This window comes from Eriocheir sinensis, chromosome 58 (assembly GCF_024679095.1).
Source record: "Eriocheir sinensis breed Jianghai 21 chromosome 58, ASM2467909v1, whole genome shotgun sequence".
Taxonomy (NCBI): Eukaryota; Metazoa; Arthropoda; class Malacostraca; order Decapoda; family Varunidae; genus Eriocheir; species Eriocheir sinensis.
The window spans coordinates 6,750,239-6,772,874 of record NC_066566.1 but is presented as its reverse complement, the minus strand read 5'-3'; the positions used below and the strand labels follow the sequence as shown (position 1 = coordinate 6,772,874).

Genomic DNA, 22,636 nt, shown 5'->3' with positions numbered 1-22,636 from the left:
CAACACTGGTTATTCGCTGAGTGGTTGATTTCAGGCTTCTTGTACCTCACAAATTTATGCATTTCTTCTCAGGCATGGAGCAATCTTTTGATTTATGATCACCAGCGCACTTGTAACATTTTGGGGCTTCTCCATTGTTCTTGGCAGCGCAGTTGGTCTCAAGATGGCCAGATCTTTGACAATGGTAACATATGATTGCATGGTATCTATCTCTCACAGTGTACACTCCCCATTCTAGTTTTATCTTGTCATTATGTTTATGAATCAACTCTCTAACAGTTGGATCACATCTCAAAATATAGTGCATTGCACCACCAGCAGCAGGCTTGCTAAAAATCTGCTCAATTTTCTCCTCAACTCCAGGAATCAAGTGTAAGAACTCATATCCTTTCCTCTAGTAACTACTGAATATATCAATGTTCACTTTCAGGTAGTCACATGTGATATGCTTTCCTCAAGTAACTATTGAATATATCAATGTCTGTGTAAAAGGTAAAGCTGGGGGCATACACTATAGCTGTGCATGGCCTTGGTGCTCATTTCCATCGCATTGGCCCTGGAGCAAGTGGCGGTGCGAGCCCATTACCTTGGGACACAGGGACAGTGTGACATTCAAGGGGCTACCAGAGTTTACTTTCCCAGGTATCCATTTACTGACCAGTCCAAAAGGGAGGATGAACTGCTAGGTGGGCTGTGTGCAGACTGCCCATGAATTCAAAGCTAGGAGTGTTAACCACTTCACCACAGAGGCATATTAGCATTGGCTATTGGCTATTAGCAATACTCAAACTCACTCGTTACAGTGCATAGAGAAAATTACTGACTGAATAAATACTGAAAACATTCCCTGCCATTTTGGGTGATATACGGCAGATGAAGTGTGGCAAGGAAAGTGAGTGTGAATGAAACTTTGTGTGTATATGATTACATTGTTACATGTCCCTTAGTTAATGTCCAGCCAAGACAGATTTATGTTATACTATTATAGGCCCTTTTAACCACTGTTTCTTATCTGTTGTACTGGATGAGGGAGATGGGAGAGTGGGAAGGATGGCTCGTCAGTTGTTTTGAACTTTAACTTTGTCAAGATATTTGTTTCACACTGGCATAGTCCATTTAAGCCACTACTCCTGTATTGTGATGGTGGAGGGGAGAAGGGAGGTGAATACAACACTCCACCATCTCCTGGCTTCATGATATACAGCTCCATGGTTCTGTGATCAATGACCAGGAATTTTCTGCTCATTCATTTACTGGACAACACAGTCCATCTTCATCAATATTCATCTGGTAAAGTGATCTGGTTTACTTTCTTAGATGAGTGTTGGGCTCCCCCCGCCTCCCCAGGACCTTTTCTCCCCTGGACCTTTCTTCTATTTATCCCCCTCATGGACATTTTCTTCTGGGCATTTCCACCTCCTCATCTATTCATCAGTTTTTTAACTAAACAACCTTCATGAAATAATGTAACCAACAATATAACCCAATCCCAGTATATAAGCAGAGCAGCTCAACAATATTAATCACAATTTTTGTCATAGTGTCTTTATCCAACACAGTAGTGGTGAATATATCTGGGGGGTAGAATGTTCACAGTGGAAAATGTCTGGAGGGGAGAGTGTAGAGGGGGCAACCTGTCTTAGGAAAATGTCCACTGAAGAATATGATCATCCTCCCTCCTGGATTGTTCTGAAGCTGATTTGATCAATACATACCCCTTGGGGTTAAAGCTTTTGGTCAGAATGTGGGATGTGGGATCCTGCCACAATCAATAATTGATAAAGAGTTGTCCATTGTGCTCCACTGCAAGAAGTGTCCATTACATCACAGCCCATTACCGGGAAATGACTGTATATGCTTACCTAGAATTGAAGGCAGTTACTTCAGCATAGTTCTGCACAGAGCCTTCCTCAACAATGAAGCGAGTACGCTGGAAGAAGGAGGCGGTCACTGCTGGTGGCTGTTTCCTCAGCAGGATGTCGATGGGATCGTGTGACGTGAGACACAGAGGAGACAGCTTACAGTTCTCAAAGGAGCAGCACTCAGCATCCGCACAATCAACCAAACCATCTGCAAGTATGTGTAGAGGTTAAAAACTTATGAATACAATGTATGTGCTTGCATAAAATGGTAATTTAATTTATTCTTTCCAGAGATAAATAAATAAAGAATAATAAGGGTTTAACCTTCTCTTGGAAAATGACCCTCGTTGTGTAAAGAGTCCCCATTAACTCGTTACTTGTTGATATGTACTTAGGAGAGCATACAGCTGCCTTGGGGGAATTACTGCAAAATATAATCAGCACATTATCAATATTCAACAGATCAAAGCAAGGCAGAAATTTGCTGAAAAAACTACTGACCATTGTCATTGTCCTTTTTGTCATCACAAACAGTTTCCAGCTTGACTGAGCAGTCCAGACCTTCCCACGTGCTCTCACAGCGACACACCCACTCATCGTTCTCCATGACACATGCCCCATTGCCTGAACAGTCGGCTGGGCAGCCGGCCAGCGTGCAGTGACGACCATTCCATCCTGTCATGCAGATGCATGTGCCATTTTTACACTGGCCATGTTCCTCACACCTTAAATGGAATATAAACACAGTATTAAAGCACACCACACTGAATTGTTGACAAAAAAAGCCAAGTCATTGGCTGAATAAGCATTACAGATGTTTACTGATACAGGAAATTCTCAACTTATGAGTGTTTATATTACACAACTTTGGAATAACACGAGGTAAGAAATCCAGCAATTTTTTACTGTACATGGGTTACTTAGAATAACTCATTGTATGCCAATACAAAAAGAGCTTCAACACCAAAATCTTAGTGTGAAGCGGATCAGAAAAACACTGTCAATGACAGAAAACAATGACCTGAATATTGAAAGCAGCTCAACTGTTTTGTGCACAGTGGTGGGTAGCAGGGCCTGTGTTTGACAGAGGGTTCCATACACCCAATTCATACCAAACAATTTGTCACTTGACTATCATCTTAGCGGCGGATGGGGGGACACAAATGACTCACCAAATGAAAATGGTGGCCCACCACAACATCTCTAGGCAGGCCTACAGCTTATCCTGGCAAACAAGCTTAGAAGTGACACTTTACTAGAAGCAGCCACAACGATAGCAGAGTGAGACATTTATAGGACACACTAAGATGATGCAGAGGAGGACAGGTGAGGTCCTGACATCCATCACCTTTCTTAGCTAACAAGCTGATGCTCTGGAGCATGGTGTGCACCACCTCCCAAGCTGGTGGTCCTGCACTGCCTTACACAGAAAGGTTTGTTTCATGCCCCAGATAGCCATCAATCACCTTTAGATTTTTAATTCAAAGGAACAACCACAGACCTTTCATTTATTCTTGTGGGAAAATAATGTTTAGGTTACGTGATATTCAAATCACACAATTCCTTCATGAATGTATCCCTTTCAATTGAAAATTACCTGTTCTACTCAAAAAATGATCATCACTGCCCCTATTTCTTGCAAAGAAAGGGTGATTACCATTATAATATAACAAAGCAGCATGTCCCTACCTTGGATCACAGGTCATAAGGCCACAGCGTTCACCTGTCCAGCCAGCTAAGCACAGACACGCACCTCCCTCACACCTCCCATGGGCGCCACAGTCCAGGTCGCACACCCCTGCAACACACACATGCACACACATGCACACCTGTATTAAGCTTATTATACACAAAAATAATACTCAGTTGTCTGAAACAACTGCACAGATTATTAGACTACACAAGGCTGAGCACAAAATAAAGGAACTCATGAAGCAAGGTGATGCTTGTGAGCATTCTGTGAGGTACTGGCTAAGGAGGCTCACCAAGGATGACACTGTTGGAAGTAAAGAAAGGTGACAAAATTTTTCTAAGTGACTTAAATTCGTTATAAAATAGTTGACTTCATATAAAGATGTACCATATGGCAGTATTAATATTTTGTGTACTTAAGAAATGACACTAACGTGTGCTGCACTCTGATCCTGTCCATTCAGGGTCACACACACACTGGTGGCTCTCCAGGTCAAAGTGGCCGTGGTTATTGCAGTCTGGCAGACACTGGAGAGCTGCATCGTCCCTACTGTTGCAGTCCACGCCGCGCCATCCACGCTGACACACGCACGTGCCTGACACACACCACCCGTGGCCAGAGCACGTTGGGTGTGGACAGTCATCTGCCAGAAAAGTGAGAAATGATCACTCAAACTCTACTCATCTTTTGTGTAAAGCCACAAAAACAGAAAAGAATGACAATCTGATGAATAAAATATTATGATACAGATGTACAGACAAACTGAAAAAATGATATCCCAGGAATTGTACAAGTCAGGGCAGAGAGGAGACCAGGTACAGAGATAAAATTAAAGCCTTTGCCAGAACAAAATGGAGTACACTAGCACTAAAGAAAAAGAATAATGTGTTGGCAAAGGCTTTTGTCCTGCAGTGGACTAGTAATGACTGATGAGGATGAACCTTTTCAACAAAATTAACACACACACACACACACACACACACACACAGAGGAGGGATTTTCTTACCTTCTTCACAGAATTCACCCTTATAGCCTTTGGCACAGCGGCAGTGGCCATCAACACAATGGCCATGGCCATTACAGTCTGGCATTTCACACTCGTCATGACGGATGCTGCACTCGCGACCCTTCCATCCCGGCCTGCAGATACACTCCCCATCCCGGTACTCCCCGTGGCCAGAGCATAACACCGGGCACATCACTGTAACAACACACCACATTAGTCAGCAACAATGTGTCCTCTTCTGTCTCACCAGGCTTACAGTCAAGATATGCCATAATCAGAAGATAAAAAGATGTTTACTCTTGACAACAACTACACCTGTTACACACAGATAATAGAACCAGTTCATGATATTATAAGTTCTTCAATCAAGACTGGGGAAGTCCCAGTACAGTGGAAAAGGGCACATGTGGTCCCATTATATAAGAGCGGAAACAAAAAAGAGCCTCTGAACTATAGACTGGTTTCTCTAACAAGTGTCGTGCAAGTTGTGTGAGAAAATAATTAAAAGACAGTGATTAGACCATCTAGAACGAGAGAAGATAATAAATGAAAGTCAATTTGGATTGAGACAAGGTAAATCTTGTGTCACAAATCTAATATATTTTTAAAGAGTAATAGATATAGCGCAGGAGAGAGACGGATGGGCAGACTGCATATTTTTTTAAATAAAAAAGGCATTTGATAAAGTTCCACATTAGAGATTATTATGGAAATTAGAAAATAGAGGAGGATTGGAGAGAAAAATGACAGAATGGATGGAAAATTACCTAGCAAAGAGAGAAATGCGAACGGTGTTGAAAGATGAAATATCAGAATAGAGAACGGTCACAAGTGGAGGTCCTCAGGGATCAGTGTTAGTGCCTATAATGTTTTTAATAAATGAATGATATGCCAGTAAAAGTAGAGCTACATGAGTATGTTTGCAGATTACATCAAATTGCTTAGAAAATAAGAGACGAGGATGATTGTAATAAACTGCAGGAAGATTTAAATGAGATACATAAATGGAGTAAAAATCAGAAATGGAGTTCAATGGAAAGAAGTGTCACACAATGAAAATGGGCAAGAGTTAAAAGAGACCAAGTGGAGTGTATAAGATGGGAGGGACAACTCAGTGAAGGAAGAAAAGACTTAGGAGTTATAATACATGATATACTGACACCTGAGAAACATATAAACAAGATATTTGGAGAAACATAAAGTCTGCTTCAAAATATTAGAGTGGCATTTCACTACTTGGATGGGGACATGATGAGATAATGATAACAACACTAATTAGACCAAGGCTAGAGTATGCGTCAGTTGTCTGGTCACCACACAAGAAAAAGGACATAAGGAAACTTGAAAGGATTCAAAGGATTGCGACGAAGATGGTACCAGAACTATCAAGCCTGCCATACGAGACTAGATTAGAGGAACTGGGCTTACCAACACTGGAAGAAAGAAGAGAAAGAGGAGACCTGATAGCGTTGTACAGGAATACGAATGGAATAGAAGTGTTAGACAGAAATGATTTGATCGAGATGGAAGGGAGGAGGCAACTAAGAGGACACAGTAAGAAATTGAGAAAGGGGACTGTTTGAAAGACCTAAAGAAGTTCAGTTTTCCATACAGGAGTGTGGATACATGGAATGGACTAAGCAGACATTGTTGAAGTGGGCAGTGTCCATAAATTGAAGGAAAAGCTGGAGAAATGTAGATTGGGAGACAAGACTGATCAAGCTTGAGCTCAGGCCCTGTAAACTACAAACAGGTAAATATAAATAGGTAAATACACACACACACACAAAGGAGGTTAATAATATAGTGTAGGATGGATTTGGTGAGAAGAATGCATGGACAGCCGTTCAATTTTTCCCTGCCTGGATCCAGCCATCACAAGCAGGTTTATCTTGTAACCAAAACTACCCACTAACAATGAAATCTGAGTGAAAAAAATACTAGCGGCTGCATGGGGATGGGAGGAGCTGGCTAACATACATTTTATGCAATATAGCTAGTCTCCTTGAAAGCCACTCATTGATTGGGGACTCACAACATGGCTTCCGAAACAAAAGATCCTGCCTATCAAACCTATTAACCTTTTATAATGAATTCTTCTGTCACTATTTGGTACCAAATCAATCACTGGATGTAGTCTATCTTTGATTCCAGAAAAAAGTAAATGATATCCAATTACTTTACAAAATTACTTTATAAATATTGACGGACGTACAACCAATCGATTGATAAATATTGGTTGATTGGTTGAGCAACAGACAGAAAATTGGATGATTTTTAATTACTCTTAGCGTGGGCGGGCGTCAGTGGCGGCCCTCAGGCCCCGTTCTTTCCCCAGTGCTTATCATTATTTACAACAACAACAAATTGGACTCAATAACAAAATTTAGGTAATAATTACGACACACAGGCGATGACACAACTCGGTTCTCCTCGGTTCTCACTGGTAAGAGGATTTGCAACCTCCAAGAGGATTTATTGATTGGTCTGATAGATGGAGATGATTAACGTATGACCTGGAGATGCCCTTGTTGTTGGAAGAATAAGTTCGAAACTACGAATAAACGTTAATACGAAAAAGAAAATCGTTAAACTCAGGGCTTGCTTCAAAACAAAAAAAATCGGCAATCGCTGCAAATATCAAATTCAACAAGCACAAATCGATGAGAAAGATCCATCAATTAAAAGGAAAAGAAATTCAAAAGAAAGATTTATTCAAGAATAAGATAGTTTAGTCTACAATAGTTTTGAATGTTACCACTTTGGTCTCACCGGTACCCACCATGCAAAGGCCATGGGCTAAATTAGGTGTTCAGTAAGAAATTGAACATCATATCCTCCAAAATAGTCCCTCCATTAATTTTAACCTCTGAAGAAAGGCTTTCTCATGATGTTCTCTTCTCTCTTGCCGAGTCCTAACGAAAAAAACTGATTGATTTTATGTTATACAATATCAATTCACGAATGTTTACAGATCAACATTGTTTATGATCGGTTTGATGACGCTTAGGAAGAATGGTGACAATAAAACTTGACCAAGACAAAAATAAGTTGCACAATTTTTTCTTCACACCATTCAGAAACTAGTGATCATATATGTTCCAAGTTTAGCCATTTTTCAGTCACTCCGAGCTTGAAGCTAGTGGAAGCAGCACACCACTTAATGCAAATAAAATCTAAGGTTTCATCTAAAAGTCTGAGAGGCTTAAGGATAGGGAGGATTAATAGTAAATAACTTTTTAGGGAGCATTCAAATGTAGGCAGATTGGCCTATTTTTTCCTTATACATAAACACTGGTGTATCTTCGTGCACTAACTTAATTCTAGCAGCCTCTTAGTGTTCACCCCAGTGTTACTTCCTTTGCTATCTTCTGTTGTTGTTTTCATGCCAACTCCTTTCTTGAACTTGTTAACTGCATGCCACAACTCTTCTGTTTTCTTGCTGCACAAAACTTTCTACCAAAGCTCATCCATCTGTGCTCCAACTTCCTAGTGCAAGAGTTAGCTGGTATTTTCATTCTTTCACTTCTTTCACTGGTAAACTCTGAAGCTACCTTTCTTTGTCTTCATATCCTCATTCTTATGACTGAAGCTATTTAATGAGGGAGTATCAAGACACCTCAAACTGATATTAATCTCCATCAGGGTCTACTTTTTACTGGGACAGCATGCTGAAGGCATATCTTCTATAGCTTTGTTTCTCCCTGGGCTTGCCTCCTAAAAGAGGGCACATAAAAGAGGGTTGAAGTGTTTATAATGGTACTCACTCTGGGTGCAGTCTGGGCCGGTGTAGCCTGGCTGACACTGGCACGACCCCAAGATACAGTCACCGTTGCCAGAGCAGCCCCGTGGACAGCCTTCTGTGAACTCAGAAGACATAGCCCCATTGAGGGTAACCTCCTGAGGGTCCCCATCATCATTGTAAAGACTCAGGAACCAGTGGCCTTGATCCAGGTACTTGGTTATTGCTTGTGGCTGTAGAGGGGCCTGGGGAGCAGAGGGGGAGGAGAGGGCTTTGTGAGGTACACTGCTAACTTAGAGAAGTACTTAGACTTTAAGAGGCAGTGCTAACTTAGAGAAGTACCCTCTATATGAACTCCTGTTACAAGTTGAACTCAGGCAAAAGACATACATCTCAAGGTGCTGAGAAGTTTAATTGAATAAATCTATCTATCTATCTATCTACCTATCTATATACAAAATCACTTGGAATCTCCCACATTTGAAGGGGTTGGGGAATTCATGCTTTACATTTTCCTTTACTGTTACAAAAATAAGAATGTTGCTTACAATTACCTTGCCGGCTCTGGTAGAGCGGCTCGTTCCTGTCTTGAAGCCGGAGAGCACCTGCAGGAAGTCGTAGGCGGTGTGGGTGGGCAGAGCATTGCGGCGGCCATACACACCGATGGAGGAACCTCGAGGGATGGACACTTCAAATTTGACGTACGCTGACTCTGATTGGTAAAACTGCATGTTCCAGTAGCCGTAGGGTGGAATGACGTCGTTGAGCTGCTGGCCGAGCTCCATCATTTTGAAGGTGGTGCCGTCAGGAGGGATAGTCTGCTGTGGACGCTTGGTGTGCTCTGAAATGGTTCATTGATGGCAAAACTTGAACTTCTCTAAAATCAAGAACATGCTTTCTAAGATGCAACTGATTCACTTACAGTTTCTAAAAGGGTTCTTTCAATATACTTTATGAAATATTTCATTAATTTTCAACAAGCTTTTGATGAAGAATAATCTCACTAAAATGTGAACAATGCAGCAAAACTGTAACAATAACAAAAGGGGTGCAATGGACTATGTGGGGTGACATCTGGGCATGGGATGCAACTCTTTATGTAATGCAGTAAGTTTGGGACAACATAAGTACAACAAACAAACAAAAACAAAATGGAAACTGAACTAAATAAACTTAGTGGGAACCAAAAAGTAAATAACACATGAAAAGCCAACATGCACATGACTGTTATTTTCATTTTACTATAATAGGTAAAGTAGCAATTGCAGGGGTTATCACAGGTGTGCCAGAGATGACCAGTGAGTGGGCGAGACCCTGAGCATGGCTGGCCTGCAGTCTGCCGTCGCTTCCTTCAGACCATGACACCAGGCCAACAGAAGGGCTCCCTTACTAACATTTGTGTCTCTCAGTAATCCCTGTCATCTACAACCTCAATAGTACTTGTTTTTCTTCCTTTACCACCACAACCACCACCACCACTGCTGCTTCTCCTCCTGCTCCTCCCCCTTAGGCTTCTGCTGATGCCTTGAATATCCTATCCAACATCATCTACTATAGTACTACTACTACTACTACTACTATTACTACCACTACTACTACTACTACTACTATTACTACCACTACTACTACTATTACTACTACTACTACTACTACTACTACAACTACTATTACTACCACTACTACTACTACAACTACTACTACTACTACTACCTACTGTTACTAGTACTACCACTACTACTACAGTACTACTACTACCACTACTACTACTGTTACTACTACTACCACTACTACTACCACCACTGCTATACTACTACTACTACTAGCAATATAGTAAAAGTCCAACAATCTGAGCAATGATAATCTGAAAATCCCAATAGTCTGAATTTTCTAAAGTGGATGAGAAATATTCCAGAAATTAAAAACTGATAAAAAACTAATGAGATTTGAATTTGGTCTAGATATTGACAGATAAATATTCGCCTGATTTTCAGACTGAGCGGTGCCCTACATTGCCTGAGAGATGACTCCCATGGCTTCTACAAGTGATAGTCCTGAGCCAATGTTTGAGAATGAGTGAAAGTGATAAAAAAGTGAGAAGTACAGCAGGGTAGGAAATTCTGCACAGTACAGTAATTAGGTAAAAATATTATAAACGAGTAATAAGTGAATAAATTATAAGTGAAAATACAATACTCAGGCAGCCTCGACTCAACTCCATGATCGTTGGAGTGGTGGTCCCTTCCAGCGGCTCCTATTGCTTGGCCTAACTGTGACATTTCTTTACTATTTTGTCTTTACTGCCTCTGGATCTACCGTACTATCCTTACAGAGGCTTAATACCTTCCTAAAACTGCTGTTCATCACCTTTGCAAATTATTGATGAAAAATAAAACATGTAATGCCTTTTTTTTTCTGATTATTAATTATATTTTATAGTTTTTTTTATAGTTTTCGTGAGTCCCTCTCTCCCAATAATCCAAACAATTCAATAATCCAAATGATCTTTGGTCCACTGCTATTCGGATTATTGGACTTTTACTGTTACTGCTACTTCTTCCCCTGCAGCTTTCCCCACTTTTATATGAGGTTGCTGTCCCTGAGAACTCTTCCACCTTCCTCTATCAAACAATTTATTCTCTACTGCTGCTGCTGCTACTACTACTACTACTACCATTCCTACAACTATTAATGATACAGGCAGTACTTGAGTTATGACACATGCGATTTACGGCCAGTCGCACGTATGACCAGGCCAGTGATCATATTAGTAACATTCTTGGTTAAGTAATGAGTTGACATTTTAAAAATTCTGCTGCAGGAAGGGCAGCAGTTTGTTTACACAGTGTTCTCACATCAACAGGTTGGATACGACATCAATGGTGGTGTTATGCACCCTGAGTAGCTATAGATATGGCTGGTTAGGTTGAAACTTACATGGTATACAAGGTGTTTGCATGATGTTGGGTTGCATTTTGTACTCATCTCTAATGCACTGTAAATTTGGAAAGCTGACCACGAGTCATTTGGGGGGAGGGGGCAATTGGGTGACAAATCTTCACATACAACACTGTGATGGTGGTGGAGGTTCGGGTCTTACTGGAGGGGCTTGCATGAACCCCAGCCTATGTGATATAGGTTTTCTTGAATCAATTTTAAGTGGAGGTTGCACTATCATTTTGTACTGATATCTTGTTGCTTGATCTCCTTACTTTGGCAGACTTTACATGTTAAATGTTTAGCTTCAAGTTTACTGGTTCCATCCTTAATTATTTGCATATTGGGTGTGTCAGGGTTACAGACTTTGTAACTTCAAAGGTATTTGTACAATTTACTCTTTACTTATTGTACTGTTTGATGTTAATTATAATAATAATAATAGTTATAAGAGTAATACTGTATTAATACTGTATTAATAATGATGATAATAATAATAATAATAATAATAATAATAATAGTAATAATAATAATAATGATAATAATAATAATAATAGTAATAGCAATTATAGAGCATATTTAATTTAATTTTCATTTCAAATCAAAATAGAAAGGGTTTAAAATTTGGATACAGCTTGTCATACAAGTTCCGCTGAGATTAATGGCCGTCACAGTGCAGTGAATGTTCTCACTTCAATATATGAGGCAGATCAGCCGTGGCTTGATATGTTGCTGCCAGGCTCCAGGGTGTTAGCTGCCGCTGGTCAGCCACGGCAATGCACAATAAGAGGTGTTTTTTGTGCGCATGAATTGATCTCAATTTTAAAAGTCTTAATCTCAAAAGTCTATATCATTGGAAATACAACTAATACACAGCACTATTGTATGAGGCTTGAGGAGTTCATTTCCCACATTATTTTAATAGGAGAATTGGGCCATTCAGCATGATACACCTACCTCAACACATACACAAAAAAATAAAGTCTTCCCACTCAGTGACCTTATCTGGCAGCAGATTAGTTATTAGTTCAGGTTCCATTACATTGAATGAAGATGTTCTGTCTCACCTGATAGTTCCTTTACCACCTCTACTGGCAGTGGGGGTGTGGTAGTAGTAGTGGAGGTGGCGGTGGGGTCCTGGGCACAGCCCCGGAGTGGTAAGGGGGGGTTAGGGTCATGGGATCTGGGTAAGGTCGGGGCTACCTCTGGATGACTCTGGGGTGGGTATTGAGGGTGGGAAGGTGTATTGTGTGATTGTACTGTTGCTGTGTTGCTGTCACAAGCACATGGACACTGGCATGGAGCTTTCCCCTCATAGCCTGATGGCAGCGGCGAATCACCTCCTGCATGGGAGGGCATGGACATGGTCCCTGCTTGGCTGCCATCTCCACTGCTGGCAGTATTGTTTGAGTTCAGAGGAAATGAGAGTGATGCAATCTCACGCTGATTATTCGGTTCCAAGAGGGTGATGTCTGCCTCTCGGTTCTCACCGGACGTGGGCACTGACACGGAAAGGAAGTACAACGGTTTTTTCTGATTCTTAGTTCTTCCTGACGTCTCCCCTCCGTCATCTGTGGCAATGGTAACATTGACTGTGACTCGCTTAGAGTGCCCTGGCATGGATGAAAGGACGCTTGCACTAGTCTGAAGTGGTGACCTGTTGTCTCGATGCAGCTCCTGGAGAGTAGCGTTCTCCTGAAAAGTCTCAGCCTTCTCCGCATGGCTAGATGAAGGTTGTGCCCCGCGTGACCCCGGGTGGGTCAGCAAGGACACAACTTCATCATTAGAAGTCAAACTAGATCGACTGTTGGTGTCAACTCTACCCTCATGAGTCTCCCTCATCTGGGTTTGGGCGGGGTTGCCTGTACTGAGGGGGGTGGAGCCTCGAGCTGCAGTTGACTTGTTTCCTGCAATGTGCATCAAAAATTTTGGAATTTTCTTCCCTTCAGATAAGTTTTCAGTATTGAATGGCAAGGGCCTGTAGTGAGGTGGTGATGTTGATGAGGATTTAGCCTCCTGTGGTGGAGGTGACTGTTCATGTGGCTCAGGCAAGCGAACTGTTGGTGGTGCTGGTGGAGGGTTGGTGGATGTGATGGCATGGGTCGGAGCGGTCGTGGTGGCATCAACAGTGGTTGAAGTCTCCACCACCTTTCTCTCGACAGTAGTTTCTCTGTTTTGGTTGTCCACCACTGGGGAATAGTTTGTTCCAGTCTCCATGGAGGTCGCTGGTGCATAATTTCTCTTCAAAGGTACAACTTCAATTTCAACCACTTCATCCTGACCCCGAGTGAGGGTTCTCACCTGAGGCTCTCCGACACCAACGTGAAACTCCTCCTTCGTGAGTGACATAGCGCGCAGTCCTGGCGGGTACTGGGTGGCCCTGACGGGGGGTCTTGTGGGGGGCAGCACGACGAACTGTTGTGGGGGTGCTCTCATGGTCACTACACTCCCTCCTCGATGGGCAGGTTCAGTATCGCCAAGGCTGTCCTCCACTTCATCATCAAGTATAATAACGTCAGAGTCATCGTCATCGCTCATATCCTCATATTCTGAACTTTCCTTTTCTGCTGGGCCGTTGTTTCTTACGGAATATTCATCAAAGTAGTAGTAAGCATCATCTTCATAGTAGTAGTCATCATGGTCTTCCAGGTCATACTCAAAGATGTGTGGGAACACGTCCCTCGCTTTGACGGGGCCTTTGTACGTGCGGTTGTTGGTGCCGGGTGGTGCCTTGGTTGGGTCCTGGTAGAATGGTACTCCCAGGGACTCCAGAATCCTGGAAGGGTAATGTCCCGGATCAGACTGCGGTATTGGACCTCCTTTAGGGTCATTAGGGTCGTATGATGAACCTCTCCTTGCTGCCGATCGTCTGGACACTCTTCCGCCGCCTCTCTCGGAGGAGTCAAACAGGAAGTGATCATTTGGCAGGGCATGGTAAGATGTGCTGGACCCTTCACTACTTGCATCACTCCTGCTGGTGTCTTCTTCGTCTGTGTTTTTAAGGCCATATCTGGAGAACCAGGCATCAACGGAGGACTTCAACACTCTCTTTACCCTGCTACGTTCAGGTGGGGAAGGCCTCTGTGCATTCTTTGGTTGATCATCCCCTGGAATGGAATCTATTTCATTGGATTCTGAGGGAAGTTTAGGGAACCCTCCCATCCAGGATCCAAACACTTTCCTCTCCCTTGTGGCATTGTTGTCACTTGGTGCAACAGCAGCAGCAACGCCACCCTCCTGCGCCTGGCTCGTGCTTGGGTCATCGCCCAACATGATGTTCTGCAGGCTGTCGTTTGCCAAGGGTGCAGGTAGGAATTCAGCAGACAGGTTTCTTCCATTTGCAGTGTTCAAAGATGCATTGGGAAGGGACGCATAAGTTTCCGAAAGTTCTAAGGATGAATTAGAAATGTTTCCTTCAGTTTCATTGGCTTGAATATATTCCACAACATTCAATTCGCTACTCTCAGGATTGCTATTATATACATAGTCAATTCCTGCTTCCTCTTCTACTTCATATACATCTTCTGTTATATTTTCAAGTTCACCATCACCATAGCTACTGACTGTCCCTTCAATCACTTCCTCTCCATCCAAAGATGAATCTTCTGGGGCAAAGTTGTGGTCTTCCTCTAAGAAGGCACCTTCATCAACCTCAGGCAGCTCAGCATTGCCTTCATCATTGACGTACTCAACCACCTCAACCACGGGGGCAAAAACATCCCCTTCTGGGTCTCGTGCTTCATCCAGGCGAGCAGCGTCACTGTTGACAACTGCCCTGGAGAACTTGTTTGTGTCAATTCCTGCAGACTTCACAGATTGCTGTTCCTCTGTTACGAGGGCATTAGACTTTGCAGGTGAAGATATGGTAGCTTTTGAGGATACAGAAGGTATATCAGGGGGAGAGTCATTGGCTGAGATTAAAAATGTTTTGCCAAGACCAGAATGTCTGGCAGTGGAGCTAACATGGTGGGAAGAGGGGGCAGGGTTGTGGCTGGTAGCCTCAACTGAATCTTCAGGTGAAGCAAATAGAGAGTCATGAGACGGAGTTGAGTCAGGAGAGTGTGAGGGCATGGGGAAAGAGTTGGGGGAAGGGCTAGGAGTGGGAGAGTCAGTGGGGGTGTGGGCACTGGGGGAGGATGAGTCAGGAGGGTGAGTGTCCATGCGGGAGGGTAATTCATGCGACACACTTCTACGCATGCGGCGAGATGGCATGGCAGGGCCTGGGCCCTCGCTCATGGCATCATAAACTAATAAAAATGGCTGCAAGTGTTGCTGGGGATGCTGGGGCGGGCGACCATGTAGTAGCTGTAGGTTACCTCGGGAGGCGGCCTGACCCAGGTGAGCCTCATTGGCGATCACGGTGGCGTCGTCAACCATCACGGCACACCCGCTGTGGGCTGGCCACGCCAAGGTGCTTGTGGCTGAAAACAAAACAGACAATCTAAATCATTGCAACATTCAGAATATATAAGATGTTATTCAGTGAAAATCATTAAGTAAAACTAATTATCACACATTTGGCAACTTTTTTGGTGACCTGATCAAGTGCTGCCATTTTTCAACATATTTATTGTAGTCAGCCATTACTAGTCTGCTGTAGAAGAGGGCTTTCCCAACATTTTCTACTTTTCTTTCCAATGTTAGTGTACTTTAGCTTGCTCAGGCCTCAGAAATGTACGAGGAGTGCAGAATTTTACATGCTCAGCTTGAGTAAGACAGCAAGGACCAGAAACTGAGAGGGATGAACTAGAGGTGAATGGAGGAAAGCTGGATGAGGTAGAACATTTCTGTTATTTGGGAGATGTTCTGGACTGTGAGGCGGGAGTGGAGAGGACAGTGAGAGTGAGAGTGGCGGCAACGTGGTTAAGGTGGAGGGAGGTGGCTAGTCTACTTGTGAATTGTAGCATCCCTCTAAAGAGCAGAGTAGGGGTGTGCTAAGCATGTATTAGATCAGTGATGTTGTAAGGAGCAGAAACATGGGCTCTAACTTGAAAATTGATGGAGGTATTGAGAGCAAGTGATTGCAGAATGCTGAGGTATATGGCGGGGATCAGGTGGCAAGACAGGGTATCCAGTGCAGATGTAGCTAACAGATGTGGAGTAGAGGACCTGGAAACAGTGCTCAGAAGAGAAAGACTCCGATGGTTTGGACATGTGAAGAGAGCAGGGGAGGACACAGTGCTGGGAGTTTTGGAGAGATTGGAGGTAGAAGGAAGGAGACCAGTTGGTAGACCTAGGAAAATGTGGAGAAGGTGTATACAGGAAGACTTGGCATTGATGGGATTGGCTGAGCATCAGGCAGAAGACAGAGTAAAATGGAGGAGAGCCATAAAGCGTCCAACTGCTCAGGAAGAGTGAAAACGGACATTAAATGAAATGATGATGACTTTATCATGCTTTCACAAAAATTCTAATTCAAGCTCTCCACCTGGTTTTCTGTTTGCTCTGACATCTGCAATTCCTGGGTTGCTAATCTCTTAGTTTGGTTGTCCATGTTACCAGTCCTACGAGTGTGACTTACCAAAATTCTTTTTTTTTATAATCATTAGAATAACTTCATCTTTTGTCACTCCATCATAATTCACCTTAATTGAAAAAGTTTGGGCATTACTTACACAGGCAAGCTTTTACAGATTCAATGAGCAAAGTTTTAGTCTTAATGATGAGAGTGATGGGAGAGCTTAGCATCAAGCAGCGCAGCAAACTAATGACACTGTGATACTGAAAAATTAAGCCAAACTTTCCAACTTCCCTCCAGTGGATGACTTGAAAATGGGTAGTTCAGTGTTTGCCAAACTTTGTTTCCCCTCTTTTCAATAAATGGCACTTGGTACCTTATATAAATAGGATCCTCAAGCATCTGATGAGGCATTAACATAATTTTAATTTCATGCTAACTAAATGTATCTCAATGTGGTATTTTGCCAGAATGAGTGTGACAAGCTAATTAGAATAATGGGCAGATCTAAGTATTGATAAAAGGCACATGGAGGTGGAGCACAAGCTGAGATGGGTCAGAGCAAGTCCATATGCCTTTACCTATGATGTAGATAAGGATGGTGGCGAGGATGACTGCAATGGTGATAAAGATGATGGCAGTGCAGCGCCAAGAACAGTGTGGGTTGCCGGGGCCTCGGGAAGGGCCGCTCGAAGAGCCACCCCCTCCATGGGGACCAGTGCCAGGCACAGAGCGCCGAAGGTTGTTGCGGACAGGCAGCACAGGGGCCGGCAGGCCAGCTCCGAAGGGCACATTGTACCTGGGTGCAAAAAAGTCACCAAGACTATGAGTTTAAATCACAAGATTAAACACATATGAAAGGGAAAAGTAAAAGTAGTTATGTTGCTCTTTGCTTGGCCTTGGAAAGATATCAGTGAAGCTACAGCGTAAAGAGGCAACAGCAATGACTACCTACGGTGGAGTCATCACCACATTGAAGGAAGAGAATAAGACATTCCTGAAAAAAATCTTAAAAGAAATTACAATACAATGCTTGACATATCTATCTATCTATGGATGAATCCAGATTATTTCTAATCAATAAGAAGTCATGAACAAGAAATAATGGTGCTAAACTTGTGAAGAAAAAAAAAAAAAAAAAAAAATCTGACTGCTCCAAATTCTTTTTCACCAACATTGTTTTATGAGAATGGACTCAGCTCCCCTCTACAGTACTTCAGTGAAATACTAAAGTTTGATTTAAAAGACTTGAGTGCTGCTTCCTTCACCTTAGAGATGCAATGTCTTTCTGACTGCTTGATGTAGTTTCTTTTAGGTTTAGGGGCAGACCACCTGAACCATAAGGTCTGTGGGGTCACATCATATATTATGTAAATCTCTCTCTCTCTCTCTCTCTCTCTCTCTCTCTCTCTCTCTCTCTCTCTCATTGTTTTATCATTCTTCAAAATTATATTCAAGCAAACTAAAAATCTACTTCACAGAGTCTTGGAATGTTTTCTTCCCATAAACAATAACAAACCCTTATGTCACTAAGCAGGTCATTTTGTGAGCTGTTTTGGCAATATACATAACTTCACCCGCAAAAAAAAATGTCAAGCCAAATGCCATCTACACTTGTGTAAAAGTAAATAAATTGAGCAACTTATTTGTTAGGCCAAGTTTTTGGAGTTCCCTTCAAGTGCATGGACACTGTTTTCCTGGGATTACATTTAATTAAGTCATCAACTGAACATCACATCCTTGGAGGGGCTTGACTTTTGCATAAGATAAATTCTTCCATGAGTACACTTGGCACTCACACAGACGAAATGGAAAGCTTTAAGCGTTTCACGGAGTCTGCCTTTGCTTGCCATGGATAAATACGTGTGGTGACTTACCCTTCCATGGACTTTTGTCCATCTCCTTTCGCTGGACAGTGCAGGCTTGGGGAGTGGAGTCCAGGCTTGTATTCTAGTGTGGAGCTCTTCGGCATATCTAAATGAAGAAAAGAAACACCCATTGCAAATTCTCTTCAAGCACTTGGCTAATGTAAGAAGTAATAAAAATTATAACAAGGAATCATATTGAATGCCAACTACTTACTGGTACATGAATACAGAAACTTTCCCTTAAGTCTTCCGTGACAGATAGATGAAGATAGATAAATAGAAAGAGTGATGACCGTTGTGTGTGTGTGTGTGTGTGTGTGTGTGTGTGAAAATGTCCAGCTTTTAGCTTCAGCAAATCTGGTCACCTTACTTTATGCACATCATCCACCATGCGTGACACACACACACACACCGCTCCGGTAGCTTATTGGTAAAGCTCTGCGCCGCCAGGCTTCGCGGCATGGCAGGCGGAGGTTTGAGAATTAACGAATGCTTGTCAAGTATGCGTGCGTGGGCGCCGATCTGTTTAGTGTTTAAGAATATGACCCGTAGTGATGGCCAACGCGCTCACTCACCGGAAGGGATGTACACGTTGCCTGACGGAGTCCTCACCAAGCACGAGGCTTCAAACTCGTCCGGGTGTCCCTGTGAGCCCTGGTACTGCACGGGGGCGGTCTGGTGGTACTGGATTGGCACTGCCTGGTACTGGGTGGAGGCGCCGTGTTGAGGACCTGTATGTACACGGCCGTTCAGACGGGACATATCTCCACGCCCACCACCCGTTCCGTCTCCGGCGTTCAGCAGACTGCCTGTAACAACGACACAAGACAAAGTTAGCCTACACACGAATCTTCTGCTGCCTGAAATAAGGACACACACTAATCTTCTGCTGCCTGAAACAAGGACACACACTAATCTTCTGCTGCCTGAAACAAGGACACACACTAATCTTCTGCTGCCTGAAATAAGGACACACTAATCTTCTGCTGCCTGAAACAAGGACACACACGAATCTTCTGCTGCCTGAAACAAGGACACACACGAATCTTCTGCTGCCTGAAACAAGGACACACACGAATCTTCTGCTGCCTGAAACAAGGACACACACTAATCTTCTGCTGCCTGAAACAAGGACGCAAGCACTGTACGTCTAAAAATAATCTGCTGCTGCCTCAAACAGCGTCACACACTGCGTCATATTTTTTTCTTTTTTTAGTTGAGGAAGCAACTCAAGGGAAACAAGCAACAACAAAAAAAAGCTGCTCCCGCACTGTTACCGCAAAAAAATAAAGCACGACTATCCAAATATACTTTCAGATCCGATTAGAAAAGTGTCTTGATACCTCCCTCTTTAAACAGTTAAAAGTTACAGGGAAAGAAGAAATATAGACGAAGGAAGGCTGTTGCAGAGTTTACCAATGCAAGGGTTGTAAGAATGTAGATGCTAGTTAACTTCTGCATACAGGATTTGGACAGCATAGGGTTGAGCTGGAGTATCTTGCATAAAGGGTTTGGACAGCATGGAGGTGAGCTTCATATCTTGCATAAAGGGTTTGGACAGCAAGGGGTGAGCTGGCGTATCTTGCATAAAGGGTTTGGGCAGCATGGGGGTGAGCTGGAGTATCTTGCATAAAGGGTTTGGACAGCATGGAGGGGAGCTTGAGTATCTTGCATAAAGGGTCTGGACAGCATGGGGGTGAGCTTGAGTATCTTGCATAAAGGGTTTGGACAGCATGGGGGTGAGCTGGAGTATCTTGCATAAAGGGTTTGGGCAGCATGGAGGTGAGCTTGAGTATCTTGCATAAAGGGTTTGGACAGCATGGGGGTGAGCTGGAGTATCTTGCATAAAGGGTTTGGACAGCATGGAGGTGAGCTTGAGTATCTTGCATAAAGGGTTTGGGCAGCATGGAGGTGAGCTTGAGTATCTTGCATAAAAGATTTGGACAGCATGGAGGTGAGCTTGAGTATCTTGCATAAAGGGTTTGGGCAGCATGGGGTTGAGCTTGAGTATCTTGCATAAAGGGTTTGGGCAGCATGGGGGTGAGCTTGAGTATCTTGCATAAAGGGTTTGGGCAGCATAAATCTGAGCAAAAGTAAAAAAAGTCTTGAGCAGCGGGGTCGCGGGTGTGGTGGAAAGATTCACAGATACATATTCCCGCGAGACTGAAAACACTGTCACACTGCTTTTTTTTTTTTTTTTACATAAACGAAGCGAAAAAAAGGGTATTCGTGTTTGCATTTGCACACGTAAGACAAACTTTTCCAATTTCTCTCCTCTTTACTCCGGGGAAAATACAACAACAGGTCAGATACGTACGACAACCACAATACTAAACACAACCACAATGATAAACACAACCACAACAACCACAGCCACAACGCAATCGCCTGGCTCTGACCCCTCACCGCCCTTCACTTCCCCGCCCGGGCCCTTCCCCTCATACACTAGTAATTCCTCCGCCTTCTGTTTGATACAATTATGTAGTAACGAGGCGCCGCTAACTCTGCAATGCCTAACGACCAAGGAATCCCTGACGAGACTGTGGGGTTAGGGAGAGGGGCGAAGGGGGGGAGCTACCAGGGAAGGAAGGGGAAGAGCTTCAGTAAGGGGATGTGGCAAGGGTGATGAAGGGGATACGTCAAGTAGTGTGGAGGAGGTGGAGGAGGAGGAGGAGGAGGAGGAGAACGAAGACGAGGAGGAGGAGGAGATTTTAAAAACAAGACCAAAATTTCTTTTCTATGAGCTGGATATCTCCACCAAGTTCTTGGGGGTAACAGAGAGTCTTTGAAAATACGAATTGCCACACCAAACCTTCTTAAGATGACCCAAGAACCCAATCTCTTACGTTAGTAGAAAAAATAAAAACCCCGATAAGTCTGTCTGAGTGAGGGTGGAAGTGGGGCGAGATGAGAGGCGGGCGGGTGGAGTCACGTCATACCAAATGTAGGGGTTAGAGAGAATGTGGCCCAGACGCTTATTGGTGGCGATGCTGTGACACTCTTCATTACACGGAGTCGACGCCGCCCACTCCAGGAAGACTCGCTAAATCTGACGACCTGCCTCCCTTCATATATCTCGCCTCCTGTTAGAGCTGCCTCCATCACCGAAATATACTTTTAGCTTTAAGACTCGCTAAATCTGACGACCTGCCTCCCTTCATATATCTTGCCTCCTATTAGAGCTGCCTCCATCACCGAAATATACTTTTAGCTTTTTCTCTTTCTCTGTCTGTCTCTTTTAAACACACACACACACACACACACACACACACACACACACACACACATACAGGGCCCCTTCAATGAGCCATGGCAACACAGTCAGGTCAGCCGTCCGTCCTCTCCCCTCGGCCCCTCCTGTCCCTTCTTTCCAGTGCAGCAGAACCCCGGCCCGGCACCGCCCCTTGCCGCGCGATACCAAACACGTCACTGCCGGGCCACACACTGCACCCTAACCAGCAGCTGCCCATGTACTGCACGCAACGCCACGTACGCCCGCACTCATGCAATCACACACACACACACACACACACACACAAACACACATACAATTATTCTCAAACTAACGCAGAAGGGGGAGGAGGAGGAGGAGGAGGAGGAGGAGAGGCTCGCCACTTAAACACCATTCAGGCAGGAAGTTTGGCATTATTAAACTTCCATAGGAGAGTAGAAGTCGAGTTTCTCCTTCTCTGCCGTACTGGCGAGGGACTGAAGGAGGCAAGTGAAACTACATAACATCAAGGAAATAATAACATCAACAATAATAATAATAATAATAATAATAATAATAATAATAATAATAATAATAATAATAATAATAATAATAATAATAATATACATCCACTCACCCATCCACACCCACACCACACCCACGCACAGCATATATATACGTTTCCTTGATAATTCTTCTTCTTTTATCACGCGTCAATGTCACCGCTAAGCTTCTCACTCAATCGTGTATGTTCAACAAATTTTGTGCACTGGAATAAGGCGCACGGGATAGGAGAAAAAAACAATGTCAAACCAATTATTGCGACGTGGTATGCTTTCAGTAACACTAACATTCGGCCCAA

The 22,636-nt window shown here is 43.4% G+C and overlaps 1 protein-coding gene across 6 annotated transcripts in view; it reads right to left on the bottom strand.

Moving 5' to 3' along the window:
* LOC126985099 (teneurin-m-like) overlaps positions 1–22,636 on the bottom strand; it is a 92,481-nt gene that overhangs the window by 26,171 nt on the left and 43,674 nt on the right. For 4 of the 6 annotated variants that reach the window (XM_050839548.1, XM_050839551.1, XM_050839547.1 and 1 more), the window contains 11 exons: positions 19,139–19,372; positions 18,573–18,669; positions 17,277–17,494; positions 12,305–15,658; positions 8,852–9,144; positions 8,329–8,548; positions 4,562–4,756; positions 3,989–4,198; positions 3,552–3,660; positions 2,364–2,587; positions 1,863–2,070 (listed from right to left, as the gene is read on the bottom strand). In XM_050839548.1, coding sequence (XP_050695505.1) covers positions 1,863–2,070; positions 2,364–2,587; positions 3,552–3,660; positions 3,989–4,198; positions 4,562–4,756; positions 8,329–8,548; positions 8,852–9,144; positions 12,305–15,658; positions 17,277–17,494; positions 18,573–18,669; positions 19,139–19,372 — 5,362 coding nt within the window. The remainder of the gene's footprint in view (positions 1–1,862; positions 2,071–2,363; positions 2,588–3,551; positions 3,661–3,988; positions 4,199–4,561; positions 4,757–8,328; positions 8,549–8,851; positions 9,145–12,304; positions 15,659–17,276; positions 17,495–18,572; positions 18,670–19,138; positions 19,373–22,636) is intronic. The other 2 variants (XM_050839549.1, XM_050839552.1) reach the window with 2 other exon arrangements.